General features: G+C 39.7%; 1 protein-coding gene across 4 annotated transcripts in view; it reads right to left on the reverse strand.

Annotated features, from left to right (window-relative positions):
- LOC306646022 (cadherin-related family member 3-like) overlaps positions 1-18,542 on the reverse strand; it is a 77,346-nt gene that overhangs the window by 6,167 nt on the left and 52,637 nt on the right. For 3 of the 4 annotated variants that reach the window (XM_079114389.1, XM_079114390.1, XM_079114388.1), the window contains 8 exons: positions 18,335-18,433; positions 13,850-14,082; positions 7,313-7,484; positions 5,883-6,124; positions 4,237-4,436; positions 3,468-3,487; positions 3,305-3,369; positions 1,477-1,525 (listed from right to left, as the gene is read on the reverse strand). In XM_079114389.1, coding sequence (XP_078970515.1) covers positions 1,477-1,525; positions 3,305-3,369; positions 3,468-3,487; positions 4,237-4,436; positions 5,883-6,124; positions 7,313-7,484; positions 13,850-14,082; positions 18,335-18,433 — 1,080 coding nt within the window. The remainder of the gene's footprint in view (positions 1-1,476; positions 1,526-3,304; positions 3,370-3,467; positions 3,488-4,236; positions 4,437-5,882; positions 6,125-7,312; positions 7,485-13,849; positions 14,083-18,334; positions 18,434-18,542) is intronic. The other variant, XM_079114391.1, reaches the window with a different exon arrangement.

Genomic DNA, 18,542 nt, shown 5'->3' on the forward strand with positions numbered 1-18,542 from the left:
AAAATAAGCCAAATGCAGGAATCCAAACACATGTCCTCCAGTCTGAGAAGATGAAAACTGATGGTCATTGGTTCAGCAGGAGGAACTGCAATAGCTTGTTGCCTGTATTGATTTATGGATGCCATTTTTTTTTCAGTGGAAGAACTAGAACAGAGTCTGATGGTGCACTGGTTTTTACCAGGCTGTTCATGGGTAAGCGAGGTCATGAATAATACTAAGAATGAGGGTTGCTGTGTCAGACTGCCTGACTTCTTGTGGTGACTCTTTCCTCTAACTAAATGATGATTCTGGGTTAATGACCTTGTCTCTCCCAATTCTCTCATTTTAATAATAAGGGTAATATAATCCCAGTGGCTCAGGAGGCTGAGGGTGGAGGATCGCAAGTTCAAGGCCAGCCTCAGCAACTTTGAGAGGCCCTAAGCAACTCAGTGAGACCCTATCTGCAAATAAAATATAGAAAGAGCTGGGGATGTGGCTCAGTGGTTAAGCACTCCTAGATTCAATCTCTGGTACGAAAAAAAGTTCATAACATGGGTACAATAATGGTACCTCCATCACAAGAAAGGAGAAAAAGAAGGCAATCCCATTGTCAGGAGGATTAAATAGGACATGCTATTCTGGCATAGGAAGTCACTCAGTGAATGTTCACAAATGCTTTTAATTGATTCTTGGAAATTGAAACCCATAGGAGTATATTTAATATAAACTATATAATAATTTTATATTATAATTATATAATTATAATAATATAAAATTAATAATATAAAATTAATAATTTTATATTTATAATTATATAAATATAATTAGAATATGAGTAGTGTGCTTTTAATCTAATAAAATTTTTTAAAAGGAGAGACTTTCTTTAGGGAGAACCTGGAAGTTAGTAATAAGGCATCCATAATTTCATGCCAAGACATTCAATGCTGTCAGGAATTAATAGTCAAGTATCGCAAGCAGGAAAGACCAATGGGTCTTTCCTGACCAATGCTCCATGTTAAGTGACATTTTGCAGGGTGATTTTTGCATTTAGAACAGTTATGCTTAAACTGCACAATCACCACCATGAAGCAGACAACATACCCTTTTCAGCTGGGAAAAGGGAGACTCAGGAAGGTTAAATGCTTTGTCCAAGTTCACTTAGAGAATTGGTGACTGACAACACTGAAACCCTAATCTTCTAACTCTTCCACATCCAAGCCTTTTCCAAAACCCTCCACAGCTTCCTGTGCCTCCCTCCTCCTACGGGAATGGAACTGAGTAATGGTGATATCACCCAAACATCAGTTGTCCCCGATCATTCAATTGACTGCTTTATCTGATCCCTTACAGTCATTTACTTACCCTGCCTGGCCCTAAAGGGGGTTCCATTAGGATAGTCTCATCTTGCAAAGCATAATAATGAGCAACTTATTTCATATAGTTTAATATCTAAATAGGCAAAACTGGACTTAACTCAAAAGAAAATTAAGCACCTACCTGGATCAACGGCTTCTCCATCAAACACGGTCTCATACACGATGGTTTCCTTTTAAAAAGCACAAACGGTTAGAAATAAAGTCAGCTTGATAAGATTAGTTTTGATAGGTATTGAATGCTTTGAGATGACTTCCTATCAATTACCTACCTCATCTTTCTAATCTATGGAGTGCTCAGCCTAGGGACCAAAACTTCTGGCTCTTCTTATCTCCTCCCAATCCCATTCACCAGGCAGTCTACCTGCCATGACCTCTGTTAACTCAGGTCTTTTTTTTTTTAATTTCCCACATTTTGGGGTGGGGGGCTGTTACCAGGAATTGAACTCAGGGGCACTCGACCACTGAGCCACATCCCTAGCCCTATTTTGTATTTTATTTAGAGACAGAGTCTCGCTGAGTTGCTGAGGGCCTCACTAAGTTGCTGAGGTTGGCTTTGAACTTGCGACCCTCCTGCCTCAGCCTCCCAAGCCACTGGGATTACAGGTGTGCACCACCATGCCTGACATATTTCCCACATTTTAATTGGTGCATTATAGTTGTACATAAAGGTGGAATTTGTTGTTACATATTTATACAATTCACACAATATAACAATATAATTTAACCAATATTATTCTTTAGTATTTTACCTTCCCTGGTCCCTTTCCTCTCTTCAATGGATGTCCCTTCAATTTTCACAAGATCTCCCCAACCTTTCTTTTCAGATCTTCTTTTTTTTTTTTTTTTATGTGAAATCTCATCTTGATTAGAGATATTATAGGTTACACTGTGCTACTCCCCCAAATTTATACATTAGCATTCTAACTCCCAGCACCTAAGAACATCACTATATTTGGAGATAGGGTCTTCAAAGAGTAAAATGAGGTCACGTAGGTGGGCCTTAATCCAGTATGACAGGTGTTCTTGTAAAAAGAGATCAGGATGCTAAGACCAAAGACAACGTCTCTCTAGACGAGTGAAGACACAGCCAGAAGGCAGCTATCAGCAAGTCAAGGAGAAAGGACTCAGTAAGCACCAAACCCACATCTTGATCCTGGATTTCTAGCATTAGGAACCATGAGAAATAAAGTTCTGTTGCTTAAGCTACCAGTCTGGCATTTTGTTATAGCAGCTCTTAGCAAACTAATACAGGAGGCTAGGTGGCATCCGTTTCCTAAGGGAAGAGGCCAGGGAAAGAAGCCCTGAAAGAGAACCAGCTCATGAGACAAAGTCATGGTCAGTCAAGAGTCAGGTAAGAGGGGCTAGGGATATAGCTCAGTTGGTAGAGTGCTTGTCTCACAAGCACAAGACCCTGGGTTCAAATCCCCAGCACTACAAAAAGAAAAAAAAAAAAAAAGAATCAGGTAAGAAGATCTTTGGAGGCTGGTGGAGAGAAAAATGAAAGGTGAAGAATAAAAATGCCCTTTCCTCTTCTAGCCTACATTTATTTTTCCTAGAACCAGTCTTACCCTGCTACACTTGGTTATGTGAATTATTCAATGACTACACCTCAGCCAGTTTGAAAATGATTTGCGTGCTCTAGGATATAGATTTACCATCTGCTAAAAAACTCTAAGGTTGGAGAACTTAGGTTTATCACATATATAATATATTTTCAAATATTGTTTTTATTTTTAAGTAATGATGAATGATGCCAGTTTTCCATTTATCTAGAGTTGTTTGGGTTGGAGAAACAAATAAATTGAACTTACGTTATTTCCTTTCTCTGATATTTGTGTTGATATACCATATGTCTATGTGGAAGAAGTTTCCATTGTACCATAATTATGAGGAAAAGGTAGCTTTTTTTTTTTTCTTTTACCATACAGGGATCACAAAAATGCACTTACTGTTAACACTTCTAATTTTTTACTTCTGCTTCCTGTGATGACCTTCTCTTTCTGATTTCTATCTCCTGTTCCAAAACAAATAAATAAAAGACAGGTGTCTGGTGAGTGGCACTTTAAAAGTCACACAAGGATAATTGTGTAACAATTACAATCTGTATCTTACCTGCAATATACTTCATTTCTCTGTATAGAAAGAAAATTTGACAAACTATCAGCTTCATTATGCTAACACATGGTTAAAAAAAAAAACTGATTTCATTCAATAGTTAGTATCTATTATTACATCATCCTTTTCCCAGGAAAATGAAATATTCTATGAGGAAGAATAAAATGGTCTGCATTAACTACCACTACCCACTTACTGCACCATAAATAAGCTCTACTTAGTTAATGAAAATTCAGTTCCAACTCTATTTTTGAAGTCACGGTATTTTGTACCCTGAGGAACTCTTTTTGGATAATGATAAAAGCAGCTTCATATTCTATACATTTTTTGGATTTCATACCCAGCTTCAGATAGATGGAAAGTCAGACAGATGTGCGGAGAGGGTACCTGCATTTATTACCCATTCTAGGCTTGTTCCCAGTAATCGTTAAACACCTGTCCGTGAAACTGCTTGCAACAAAATAATATGGGGGAGTTGTTTGCTTATAAATTTATTTGTTTAAAACACCAAAAGTGTTCCACCAAAAGTCTGTTGCAAATGTTCTATGACGTAATTCAATAATTTGTTGTTACTAAAGAAAGATCCCCAACTGTTTCTGTGATGGAGTGGGTTTGGGATCATCAGTGAAAGGGACCATTGGGTCCCAAGTACATTCCTCTGTGCCTCACAAAAGCAAAATTAGGCAGAGTCCTCAGATTTGAGATCATCAAACCTCAATTGATGTTAACACTTCATGTCAGAAGCTTAGAAAGAAAAATTGCATACTTGGGTTTGGACTTGGACACTTCTTTGGTCATTATCTGACAGCACTCCATAATGTTTCCATATCTCCAAAGCAGAAAACACAACCAGGAAACCAATCCAGCAAGGAAAATAGCCATCAGAGTGAAGATGAAAGGAATGTACCAGTCCCCGGATTTGTATGTGTTGATAGCTGTGTACACAATGGTCAGACCTTTCCTTTGCTGGGAAAATTATTTCAAAGCAAACAGAGCATTAGTTTGTGTTTTCAGAGAGCATCTGTTCACACATAGTAGCATCCGCACAGAGCCGTGATTCAACACGGACAGTGTGGGCTATTGACTCAGGCATAGATATTTTTTACACTCCACAGGTGATACTGAGAAATACCACATTAAGAAGCCACCCAATTAAGAATACAAAGACTTGAATTACTCAGCCAGCCAAAGAAGAATGAAATTATGGCATTTGTCAGTAAATGGATGGAACTGGAGACCATCATGTTAAGTGAAATAAGCCAAAAAACCAAAGGTCGAATGTTCTCTATGATAGGCAGATGCTAACACACAATAAGTGGGGGAGAGAAGAATGGAAGTTCACTGGATTAGACAAAGGGGAATGAAGGGAAGGGAGGGGAATAGGAAAGACAGTGGAATGAATGGGACGTCATTTTCCTATGTTCATATATGAACACACGACCAGTGAAACTCCACACCATGTACAACCATGAGAATTGGATCCTAATTAGAATGTTATATTCCATATATGTATGATACGTCAAAATACATTTTACTATCATATATAACTAAAAAGAACAAATAAAAAAATTTTTAAAGACTTGAGCTGTATACAGTGACCATTCTGTGATCCAAAACAAACCATTTCTCTTCTTTACCCTCAGTCTTTCCATCCACAAAAAGGGATTAAACTAGTGGTACTTGAGGCCCATGCCACCATTATCTACTCCACATACAGTGAACCCTTTTGTGCAGTTTGAAGAAGAGTATGATCTCAAAAATCAGAAATCAGATATTCTGATGAAAAGACTTATCTTTTTTTTTTTTTTTTTTTTTTGCTTCTATTTCAGAGGCTAGAAGACAATACAATACACCATACACTCTTCTACAGAATGGACTTCATCTTGGGCATCTCAGAAGCCATTCTGGAATTCTACAGAGACACTGCATATCTATTTTTTAAATGATAAAATACCAGAGGATCTGCTAAGCTTCACACAGTTGGATTGAAGATTAGATGAAATGAAAAATATATTCCATGTGGTACTGCCTGGCACCCTGTAGGTGCCCATTACCATGCATAGCGTGGTTGCTACAGATTAATTATTTAAAGGGCCTATTTGTAGAGATTTTTAATTGATAAAATTCTCTGAGTATTGGGCTCTTCTGGTAGGCAGGACCTTCAGATAGTTCAGATACAATTAGCTGCTTGGGGGTCCTCTGTGTACCATATGCCATTATCACAAATTCTTTCCCACCCACATCATTTATATACTCAGAGGCCCAGTAGCCAGATGGGCAGAGCTCAAGTGGAAAGGCATTGGGGGGGAAGGTGTTGCCTGGATCAGACTCCTAGTCTTCCTAGATAAAACTTGAATTTACAGTACAATATTTCCTGCACAGAGACTCAAATTAAATTCTATAACTCTTTACTTCAGAACTTGTTGGAGGAGGTGGCGTACTGGCTCTTGTCACATAAATATCTATAATAGCAGTGCCTGTCCTGGGCTTGCTGGATTTGCCGTATTTCAGATTGTCATCGATTATATGCACCACAAGATGGTACTGCCGCCGCAGTTCAGCTCCAGACTCAAAGTGAAAAGGATTCTTCACAATTAATTTTGGAGTATTTGAACCTCGAGTTGGGTCAAATCCAAAGTGATGGTTCTCATTTCCTTTAAAAGGGATAATTGAAAAATTAGAAACATCTTAAGATACATTGGTTTCCTCAAGCAATTTTAAATTGGTATTTTAACCTAGGAGGGCTAAGTTAAATTTCCACTGTATCCTGAATTCCCAAATCTATGCATGGCTTATAATAAAACTGAGATAAAATAAGCAATAAATGTAGTCAGTTAGAGAAAATGTTTTAAAGGTTAAGATCCTAAGTCTGATCCCCATACATGGCTAGCAAACCTCACACTATGTCCAGCAATCCTGCCTACCTGATTTCTCTTCCTGTATCTTCAAAGCTATTTGATTTCCATGTTTGTCTAGATCAATATCAAATGAGCCAGTCAAACCACAATATCTATAGATCCCCTAAGTTTTAAGTCTTTTATACGATCCTGGGGACATGGTTATAAACAAGATGCACATGATCCCTTTCTTCATGGAGCTTATTAAGCTATCTGCAAGGGAAGCAGATATCAAAGCAGTCCTCATAATTAATTGGCAATGTGTTAACTGATCTCTGGGTTCTTTTTCTTTCAGCTAAATGAAGACAGATCTGACCTCCGTGCTTTGAATTGGGCTCCTTTGTATGCTGTCTCATGAGACCAAGTAACTTTTTTATAAGACCTATCACAGCTTATAACTCTATAATTGTTGCTGATACTACTGGTTTAATGAGCAATGAGTGACATGAATATAGATCCTTATCTGCCTTGGATACTTCTGTGTACCCATTTCCCAGCACAATGCCTGAAATATCATTGGTTTCCAGCCAAGGTCTTCCATAGAAGACAAGATGGTGACTAAAGTTGATTTAGTGCAAATCCAACAACAATATACTCCAAAATATCTGTCCTATTAGACTCATATCTTCAAAGGGAAAGTGGCTGCTCTTTTTGGTCAGCACCATGGACAGCAGACTTAGTTCTTTGTAATGTAACCCTTAGCATTTCCCAGGTAAAGTACTTTGTGGTCAAAGTATCCACAAAGTCCCTGATACTTCCATTATGGGAAGAAATAAGTTAGAGATGTCGAAGTGAAAGCAGAACCTTGAGGAAACTTAATGCTATGGATATGAAATAGTTTGACTTTCATAAACACAGTTATTTCTAGGGTTATGTATCATGCCTAACACAGTATAACTAACATCAACTTGACACGTGATTAGAAGAAATAATTAAATCATCCACCAGAAGCTATCTCAAAGCGCATTTCGAAATCTTGTGAATCTCTGTCGTGACAGTTCAGTTTGAAGCCATTGACGTTTGTCCCAGCCACAACGTTGTCAAAAATGACAGCCTTATAGACATAGGGCGTGCAGACAGGTGCTTCATCATTCTCATCTTCAATGTCGACAGTGACCTGTCAGCCACAGGGAGAGAAGAAACAGCACGTCCACATCGTGGGACTGTTTATGCACAAAATCAGAAATAAGCATCTGGGTAGAGACAGATCATTTGGAATTATTAAATGAAAAAAGTCGAGAATTTTGAGTTTGCAGAAATGTTCCTGCAGATTTGGATTCTGGCTGTCAATCAAGTAGTCAGTGGTTTATTATTCCTGGGTCAACTGTGACATTCAGTGTGGCCATTAGGGAGAGATGTGGGCTCATTAGAGTAGCCTTCAGGAAGGCTTGCAAATTATGTAAATGATGACAAAAGGAAAGCTAAAGAACGATGCCTCTAAAAGTTGTAATCCCTTGAACGTTTTAAATACCTATGCTTCATGGCAAACATCTTTCTTAACTAAGAGCCTCCTCTTCACGATTCTTTCAAACACAGTTTATTTTATTGGTAACAAAACAATTACTTCTGACCTTAATCAGAAGCTATTATCAACCTTTCCTTAATTAAAATAGTATAAATCAGGAAACTGCGATTTACATGGAAAAAGATCAAAATATCAAGGATTTTAAAATGTCAGTGATCGAATGCCAGTCAGCTTAGAAAGGTTATCTGCCCACCTCTCGGATGATTAATAACTTTCTCAACAACATTCACAGGAGAGTCCATTTACAAGTACTATCTTTTTAAAATGTTTTCTGTAATGTTTTAACAATGCAGCTAAATTCTCAGGGAGTCATTCATTCTTTAATGCTGCTTCTATAGATTGAATACCTATGTGTCCTATTAAATGTGAGGCATTATAAGCAAATGGATTTTAGGGAAATTTCTGCGATATAATGAAAATAGCACTGAACTTGGACTTGGAACAGAACTCTTGATCTGGGCCTGCCACTTACTGGCTTCTTTATCTGGTGGAAGTGACTTAACCTTGCTTGCCTCAACCTTAAAGAACAAAATCTTAATACGTATCTGCCTATGACTGCAGGTTGGGGAGATAAATGTATTCTCTTCAATGAATATTTATTCAACACTTATCATGTGCCAAGCCCTGGCCTAGACATAGAAGCTACAGGAGAGAACTAAACAAAGTCCCTGACCTCTAGTGGCAGAGGCAAAGCAAAGAACACATTGGCAACTCTATTAGGCAATGTCATATAGTAATTGATGCTATGCAGACAAGAACATGGAGAACAGCTAATGAGAACTACAGTGAGACAGTGGGAAGGTTTCTTCCTGACCCACTGTATTTGTGTACGTGTGTGTACAGTGGCGGATTTACTGGGTGCTCTACCCCGTTCTTTTTAATTTTATTTATTTACTTATTTATGCATTTATTTATTTGTTGAGATGAGAGCTCATGAAATTGCTGTCACTGGTCTCAAAGTTGTGATCCTCCTGCCTCAGCTTTCCAAGTCACTGGGATGACCGGCATGCACACCACCATACCCAGCTCCCCCTTCCCTGTTTCCTCCCTAGTTCTCCAAATTTGATACACATCCTTAAGCAAGAACAGACTCTCATAAAACACGTAGTGTTGACGGTGAGATTTTACTGTGCATCCATGACATTACACTACAGATCTTTTCTGCTCCCACTTTTGTCACACATTGCCCTCTCTGTTCTTGCTGCCATTTGCAAAACTGCTTTGCTATTGCTTCTCGATTCTTAGCATTCCCTAGAATGTATCTATCATGTTTTACTTTTTCATTCCCCTAATGATGAACACATGGATTGCTTCAAATTTCCACATTGTGTAAACACAATGTAAAAGGCCTTTACCTACAGGTTTCACTTGGGCAGAGATACTAAAGTGATCATGTGAGCCATAAAGCATATGCTTCACAATTTAGTGTGTTGGAGAAACAGCGAGAAGTTTACATGGCTGAATTGAAGTAAGCAAGAAGGAAAGAGCTAGGAACTTCTTGTCGTTGAATATTTTTTTTTAGTTGTAGATGGACACAATACCTTTATTTTATTTATTTATTTTTGTGAGGTGCTGAGGATCGAGTGAGGTGTGAGTGCTAGGCAGTTGCTCTACCACTGAGCCATAACCCAGGAACTTGTTCTGTTTTTGTTGTTGTTTGTTTGTTTTGTTTCACAGTGCTGGGGATTAAACCCAGGGCCTTGTGCTTGACAGGCAAGCACTCTACCAACTGAGCTATATCCCCAGCCCCAGGACTTGTTTTAGTCAGCTTGTTTTTTGTTTTTGTTTTTTTGGTTTTTTTCTGCTGTGATTAAAAGACCTAACCAGAATAATTGTAGAGGATAAAAAGTTTATTTAGGGGCTCAGTTCTGAGTTAACAGTCCTTAGACAGCTGGCCTCATTCCTCGGGGCTCACAGTGAGGCAGAACATCATGGCGGAAGAGTGTGGTGGAGGGAAGCAGCTCACATGGTGATCAGGAAGCAGAGAGACTCCACTCTCCAGATACAGATATATACCCCAAAGCCAGGCCCCCCATGCCCACCTCCTCCAGCCACACCCCACCTGCCTCTAGTTACCCCTCAGTTAATCCCATTGGTGATTCATTCACTGACTGGGTTAAGGCTCTCATGACCCAATCATTTCTCTTCTGAACCTTCTTACATTGTCTCACGCATGAGTTTTTGTGGGACACCTCACATCCAAACCATAACCGAGCTGAAGATGAAGAGGTAGCCAGGGTCCAGATCATATAGCACTACAGATCTTGCAAATGATGGTAGGGCCTTGTTAAGTGTGATGGAAACCAATGGGGAGGTTAGAGAAAGAGGGAGATTTGACTTTTAGATGGATCACTCTGGTCACTGTATGAAGAGTAGAATGGAAGGGTACAAGAAGAAGTGGGGATTTGCATGTTGAGTCTGCTACACTAGACCAGGTAAGGATGATGGTGGTACAACCAGGTGTCACGGTTTGAATGTGAGGTGTCCCCAAAAGCTCCTGTTAATGTAGGGCTTGTCAGAGGGAAAATAGATTGTGAGAGCTCTAACCTGATCAGTTCTTCCTAGTTTGAATAGACTGAAGGTGACCAATGAAGAAGATGGGTCTCTGAGGGGTGTGTCCCAGAAGGGTGCATCTCTCTCTGTCTCTCTCTCTCTGTCTCTCCCCCCACACACACCTTTCTGGACCCCACCATGAGCTGAGCCTCTTTCCTCCGTGGTCCCATCCCCTGTCTCTCTTTCTCTCTGCTTCCTGGCTGCCATGAGGTGAGCAGCTTCCCTCCGCCACACCTGTCCCCATGATGTTCTACCTCAGCTTGGGTCCAAAGCAATGGAGTCAGCCATCTATGGACTGAGAACCTCTGATCCCATGAGCCAAACTAAACTTTTTCTCCTCTAAGGGGTCTTCATCAGGTATTTTGGTCACAGTGATGCAATCTACTGCTAAAACACCAGAATTTTAGCAGTAGATGGGTGGGCAGTGGAAGGATTCAGGATACATTTTGAAGGTAGAGAGGACAGAATCTGTTGATTAATTAGGGAATTCAGAGTACATGATAATGTTCAAGGACCCAGACTTACTCCTACTTCTTTCAACTGAGTTACCTTGGATACCTTACTTAACTTCCACACCTTGGAAATATAATTCTTCCATCTGTAAAAAAGAGTATTAGAAAATGCCCCATGGAATGGGATTGAGGAATAAATGAAATAATGAAGGGCACATCATAGTACTTGGCCTTTATCTTAATAAAAAGTGGGTGGTGACAATGGTAGTGGTGGTGATGATGGATCCCTAACCTTTGGAAGCTACAGACTGTCTCCCTTTTCTGAACGTGAAAGTTGAATTCATCTGTATCATCAACTTGGCATTTGCTATGTGCTCTTTAACTTTTCATGTATTAAAATTCTAAGATCCCCAAAGACATTTACGGTGCCTTACACATCTTTGTAAACCAAGTTACTGTTCACAGAGTAAACACTCAATAAATATTCATTAAAAGGAAGAGAGAATGAACACCTGCTTGGTGTTTAGGCGAAACATAAATTCTTTTTATAAGAACAGAGCCACTTGAAATTTTTTATTCGATCTGCTTTCCCTTCTCCACATTTGTAATAAGTGAATGATAATTGCCAGTGGTGTCATTCCATACTACTTGGGGAGTTCATAAATGTCAGCAGGAAAAACTGCCACAGGCAGTTCACTCTCCTAGGTATCATCCCAACACGACTAAGCCACGTAATTCCAGCCTCATGACTGTAACTCAGTCCCTGCAAAAGTCACTGTAATTGTTGACGTGAATAGATCTGTTTTTTTTCCTCACAATGACACACATAAAACCTAATAACCACAAAAGCAGAAATCCAGGGGGCTCTGTACAGCAGGGGGAGAGCCAGATGAGGTTCTCATAATTCCTTCATCCTACTTCTCTCTCTTCTCCAATGACAAAACCTTGTAGTGATTAATAACACACACCACATAATAAATTCAGCAGCATTCACTCCTAGAGTCTTCCAAGAGTCCTTTGATGTTGCTAAAATAAGTTAGGGACCCACACTCTCCCTCACTTTGAGGCCAAGAGAATGCACCACGGCTAAGCACTGTCATTGTAAACATCACTCTCACTAAGAAGCAGCCTGGGTTTGAGTCTGGTTCTAGAAACTGTATGAGCAGCCTCAGGTACATTTCCTGACTCTGTGTCTCGGTTTCCTCATCTGTAGGGTGGACGTGATTATAATATAGCCTACCTCACACATTTAGAATGAGGATTAAGTAAATCCACATATGTAGATGAAGATAAAATATGCCAAGGACAGGAACTGGCCCATGCTAAGTGCTCAAGGCATATTTGCTATTATTACAAGTTCACTGATCAAATGAGAATAACAGGAGTTAGTATGTCCTTCATTCTCAACCAAGTCTCAGACCTCCAATCAAAACATGTGCAACATCAAAGGGAATAAGAAACTGAAGAGAGAGCCTATAGAATGGGGAAATTTTTTTCAATGACTCTTCTGACAGGGGATTAATATGCAAAATATATAAAGAATTTGAAAAACTCAGTGCAAGAAAACAAACAAAAAATTCCAATGAAAAAATAGGCCAAAGAACTAAATAGAAACTTCTCAAAAGAAGACATACAAATGGCCAGCCAATATATGGGAAAATTTTCACCATCTCTGGCAATTTGGGAAATGCAAATTAAAACTACACTGATATTTCATCTCACCCCAATCAAAATGGCAATGATCAAAAACACAAACAGTAATAAATACTGGAGAGGACATAGGGGGAACGTATGCCCAGATATTGCTGATGAGACTGTGAATTAGTACATCCAGTCTGGGAAGCAGTGTGAGATTCCTCAAAATACTAGGAATGGGGGCTGGGGTTGTAGTTCAGTGGTAAAGCATTTGCCTTGCACATGTGAGACCCTGGGTTCCATCCTCAGCACCACAAAAAAATAAATAAAATAAAGGTATTATGTCCATGTACAACTAAAAATATTTTTTTAAAAAACTAGGAATGGAACCACCATATGACCCAGCTATTGTACTCTTCAATATTTATCCAAAAGAACTAAAACCAGCAGACTATAAGGATACAGTCCCTTCAATGTTAATAGCACAATTTACAATAGTCAAATTGAGGAATCAACCCAGAGGCCCATCAACAAATGAATAGATCAAGAAACTGTGGCATATATCCACAATGGAGATCTATTCAACCATAAAGAAGAATGAAATAATGCTAATAAAAGGATGGAAATGGAGAAAAGCATGCTAAGTGAAATAAGCCAGACTCAGAAAATCAAGAGCTGAATGTTTTCTCTCAGAGGTAGAAGCTAGAGCAAAACAAGGGAAAGAAGGTGTCAGGAAAGGAGGCTGGATATCATGAAGATATACGATGGACTGGTAGAGCAGAAGGAGAACAGGAGGCAGGAAGAAGGAAGGGAAAGGGGGGGAAATATGGAATGAAGTAACAATGGCTTGTGGTATAAGTGTGTAAATGGACCAAAAGAATTCTGCCTGTGGGTATGTGCAGAAAGTACCAACCAAAAGTAAAGAAAGAAAGGAGTGAGAGGAAGATCAATTGAAGAGAGAAGAGAGGACAGTGGAGGGAGGAGGGAAGGGAAAGGGCGGGAGGATGGGATTGAAATCGAATTCCTTGCATGTATCATTTTGTCCAAATGAACCCAAATATAAATAAAACAAGTGCAAAAATTCAAAGAACAGGGACTGGGGAGATAGCTCAGTCAGTAGAGTGCTTGCCTTGCAAGCAGAAGGCCCTGGGTTCGATCCCCAGAACCACAAAAAAAAAAAAAAAAAAAAAAAAAAAAAAAAAGTCATAGAACATTTGGGAAGCAAGAGATAGTTGTAAGCTTCCCCATTCTCTGTGGCTATTAGTGTTGGGCCATTCCCACTGTGACAAATTAGAACTGAATCAGCTCTCTACTTACTGTGGTCACTCCTGTGCGGGGATGAACTCTGTCACAGTCCACAGCTTCCACAGTGAGGTTATACTGCTTCACAGACTCATAGTCTGGCTGTGTGGTAAGTTCAATCATTCCAGAGAGAGGGTGAATCCAAAATCTCTGTATAACCTGGACGTCTCCCTTGGTTATCTTGTAGGTCAGACAGTTGGGTGGATGGTCTTCATCCATGGCGGTCACTCTTCCAACTTTGTGGAAAGCTGTCAAGAATGTTTTATAGAGTTCATTCTTCTTAGGCACATATATTACTCTAAAAAGTTAAACGTGCCATTGATTTCCAGATAATTTCACAGTTTTTCAAAGGGATAACTTGAATCCCTTTGGACAAGGAAATGTGTTTGAAGACTCCACCTCTGCCTGATGGGAGGCAGATTTAAAGAGAGTCCTTGGCCACTTTAAACCATGTGGCATGAGTCAAATGATCTGAGTTTATAAAATAGCTTCATCCTAATACTATGAAGCTTAACCTTAGCATTACGCTAAGATTAGCATCAGATAATGGTTCACAGAACAGGCTCTGAAACCAGAATGTATAGGTTCCAAATCTCAGCCCTGTCACTTATGAGTGTAATTCATTGGCTAATTCTATAACCTCTCCGAACTTTATATTTTTCACCTACAAAGTAGGAATAATAACAGTATCTATCATACAGAGTTGTTGAGAGGAATGAATGAGTTAAAGTAAATAAACCCCTCAGGGTAGTGCCTGGTATACAGCAAATTCTAAATAAGAATTAGATAATGATTTGTGGAGAGTGCTAACAGAGGATGGGAGAGCAGTGACTGAGATTGGGGGTCTCTGGTGACCTCATGGCTGTGACATGCCCAGTGCCTGGGAATGTTCCTGTGCAAGGGCACAGGATGCCTAGCTGCTGTGGCAATGCCCTGCATGAGGAGGCTCTGTGAAAGAGTCCTATCAGCTCTGACCTTGATCTCAGGCACACAGCACCTGGGAAGGAAGGAATTCTTATGCTGGACAACCACAATGTTTCACCAGCTCTGCTTCTCCAGTTCCTGCCTGCCTTACAGTAACTTTAAACAATGGACTTTCCTGAGAGCTACAGGGAGCTCCTAACATTGCACTTTGCAACTATGGATTGCAACTGTGGAAAAGCTAAATAGATGTCCTAGTTTCTGTAACTTTCCTGAATACAAAGAACAATGGTTGCATAGTCTTTAACCTGATAATGAGACATACATAAATAAAGATTGCTGGCCGAACTCTTTCAATCTGCATCTCCATCAGAGAACAGGCTCCACCTGATCCCAGTCTGATTTTCAAAATGTGTGTTTGTGAATCTTTACTTTCCAATCTCTCTTCACCCCTCACTGGACCCGAGAGTTTGGTCATGCTGCTCATGGCAATGATTTATACACATTCTCCTCCTTGAATCTTCTCAACGCCTTTACAGTATATATACTACTGTCTCCACTGTTCTGATGAGGAAAAGTCCAGTGATGCTAAGTAACTTGCTCAAGGTCACAGCTAGCAGTGGAAGAGTCAGGATTCAAATACAGGTCTACTTATTGTACCGTCTGCATATTTTAAATCACTTCACAATAATTCCAGCACGCAAATAATCTTTTAGAAGAAAAAAAATGGATGTGGGCCATTGATTGCATTAAGAGGCCAATGCTCTCTACCCTCCCCATGTCCAAGCTGTCTGCCATGTAACCTCATGGTACCCTCCCACTGACTTCAGCTCAGCCACATAACTATAGGGGCAAACCTGATGAAAGCAGAGGACTGAAAACCCTTGTGTGATTAGACGTGCCTTAGAATTGTCACATAATCCTACCCTCAGGACTGTAACTCAGTCCCCATGAAAGTCATTCTGGTGGTGACTGCACCTCTTCCTTACCCTTGAGAGCATGCTCAGGATTGCTGGATAAAGAACAAGGGAGGAACCCGTCATCCCAGTCACCCCCAGACAAAGCCAGGACAGATCATCTAGAAACCAGCCAACTCTCACAATTTTGAGCAAGCCCAAGAATTTGGGCTTGTTGTATTGCTCTAATTTTTGTGGAGTTTATTGTAGAGCATACTGGTGATAATAGACAACAGGGAAGACGGGTTTCTCTCCAATCACTTTCCATTTAAATTCCAAACTCCAGAGCAGATACCTTACATTCTCCATTTAGTGAAATACCTCCAAACAGTGGCTGGCTAGCCCACCGATATAAGTTTAGGAAATTTTGGCTGCTAATAATAAAGAGTTAAACCCTGTCTCTAAAAAGAATACAAAAAAAGGGCTGGGGATGTGGCTCAGTGGTTAAGTGCCCCTGAGTGTTCAATCTCCAGTACCAAAAAAAGAAGAAAGAATGTCAATGAAGAAGCCCTTTCATGAGCTGACTCTACCACCTTGAACCTCATAGATTTCTTTCTCCATTGGCCTCCTTTAACCAAGATTTGTGAACCTCTGATAATGTGCTTAATTTAATCAGGCATTGACAACCCAAGACACCCAGAACAGAGAAACCACATTCATGAAAAGGAATGTTTTATGCAGCAACTCCAGAATATAAAGAGCCCAACCTGTTGCTTGTGGGAAATAGCCATCATTAAGAGAAAGGAGTCACAACTGACACAAGACCCCACAGAAGAGGTCGGAGGTGAAATCGCCATCTCTATTATACGGTTCAGGCTAACAATCACGGCTGTTTTCACATTTAACACCTGGTTAAGTATAATGAGAAGCGTATTCTTCTGTAGGTGTAAAATTAACCTTTCAATAAAAATGGAAAGCTATCTTGAGCATCTTTAGCTGAATTTTAAAATAGAGTAATTACGAAACCTTGTAACTCTGCCAAACTTCCTCATCAAAAACTACTGGAAATGAAATAAGTTTTCCCTTGTGACTTGCAACCCGGAGTGATTTAATTTTCATCTAAATTATTACTGATGAAATTTTTATTTTCGCCTATGCCAACTCCCTTCCAGAAGTTTTCTTTCAATTTATCACATACCATCAGAATTTTTTTTTTTACTTTAAATATTGCTGATTCCCATAATTTTATTAAGGGAAAAAAATGTCATGTACATCTCAAGGTCCTCTGTGCTAATCAACTCAGCATGAGAAAAGACTTCCACCCTAATGAATTTTTTAAATGTCTTCAAGATCCATAGGCTACATGTTTGATATTCTGAACAGGGTCTGTGTTCAGAGTGGTTTTAACTTTGCAATTTATTCTTTAAGCAAATTGCCACTAAGTTCTGACAATTTGTCTCTCCAGATAAACACCTCCTCGGAAAACCAACACCACTTTAATTTCATTCAGTTTATGTACTCTAGTAGGGAAGTTTGAGAAATTATTTTTAAGCAAGAAAAACATTTTGCGGGGAGGAGTGGGTTCTAGAAATTGAACTCAGGGCCACTCAACCCCTGAGCCACATCCCCAGTCCTATTTTGTACTGGGGTCTCACTGAGTTGCTTAGGGCCTTGCTAAGTTTCTGAGGCTGGCTTTGAATTCAAGATCCTCCTGCCTCAGCCTCCCAAGCTGCTGGGATTACAGGTGTGTACCGCCACACTCAGCTAAGAAAAATATTTTAGCACAGTGTACATCATAGATACTCCACTCAGCAAATGTTACTGGTATTATTGTTAGTATGATACTGTGACTATTTTAGTATGTTTCCAGTAGCTAGCATACATACACTAATTATTTAGTCATCAGCTCCTTGAGATACTTATTGTAATCTTCATTTTACAGAGAAACCTCAAAGATACACAGAGATGATATGACTTGTTAAAAGTCACTTAACTAGTGGTAGCAGAGACAGATTTGAGTCCAGTCTTATTTGACTCTGACACTCATGGTCCTTCTGCTATATCATAAAGCTTGGATAAGCCAGTGTGAATTGATTCCAGCACACAACTGGAATACTTCCATCCTTGAAGTATTCAAGTCAGACCTGCAGCATGTACCCTCCAGAGACGCTGATGACAAGATATGTTCCTCTCTTAGACAACAGGAAGTACAGGTGTCACCTCTGCTGCCCTTTCCAAATCTAATGCTTCCTGGTCTATGCTAACAAATATGTCCTAATTCATGTCTAATTTACAGTTGAGATAGATCCCTAACCATGATCTTGACTCCAAACCTAGAGTCTTGAGCCCAAATGTCGGAAGAATTAACATTGCATAGGCAAAAATGACCTCATTGTCCCTACTTCTTTAGACCTAGAGCTCATTTGGAAACAAAAGTGAAATGGAATGAAGTTAATACTGTATTTTTGTCCACTGCAAAAATCCTAGGTCTGATCTCAAATTTTAAGGGAGTCTCTGGGGAATCACTAGGTTGATACTCCGCAAATTAACTTGTTCTCTGAAGATGCTCCCTTGTCTGTTTGCATTCTGGAAAGTTTCAGGCTCTGATTCTATCAGTTGTTCACTTGAGTCTGATGGTTCCCTAGTGGATGCTCGAACATGATAGAAGCAAGGGAACTCTTACCTCCTGATGTTTCCGGAACGGAGAATGAATAGTGTGCAGTTTTAAACACAGGGCTGAAGTCATTGGCAGGAGCGATCTCCACAATGACTGTTACAGTGACTGTAAAATCAAACAGGGAATGGACAAATCGAACAGTTGTGGATGATGTCGTCCTTATTTTATGCTCCAAACCAGCTAAATGGGCCCCAGGATACAGGATAAGCAGAGG

The sequence above is a fragment of the Sciurus vulgaris genome, assembly GCF_902686455.1.
Source record: "Sciurus vulgaris genome assembly, chromosome: 16".
Taxonomy (NCBI): domain Eukaryota; kingdom Metazoa; phylum Chordata; class Mammalia; order Rodentia; family Sciuridae; genus Sciurus; species Sciurus vulgaris.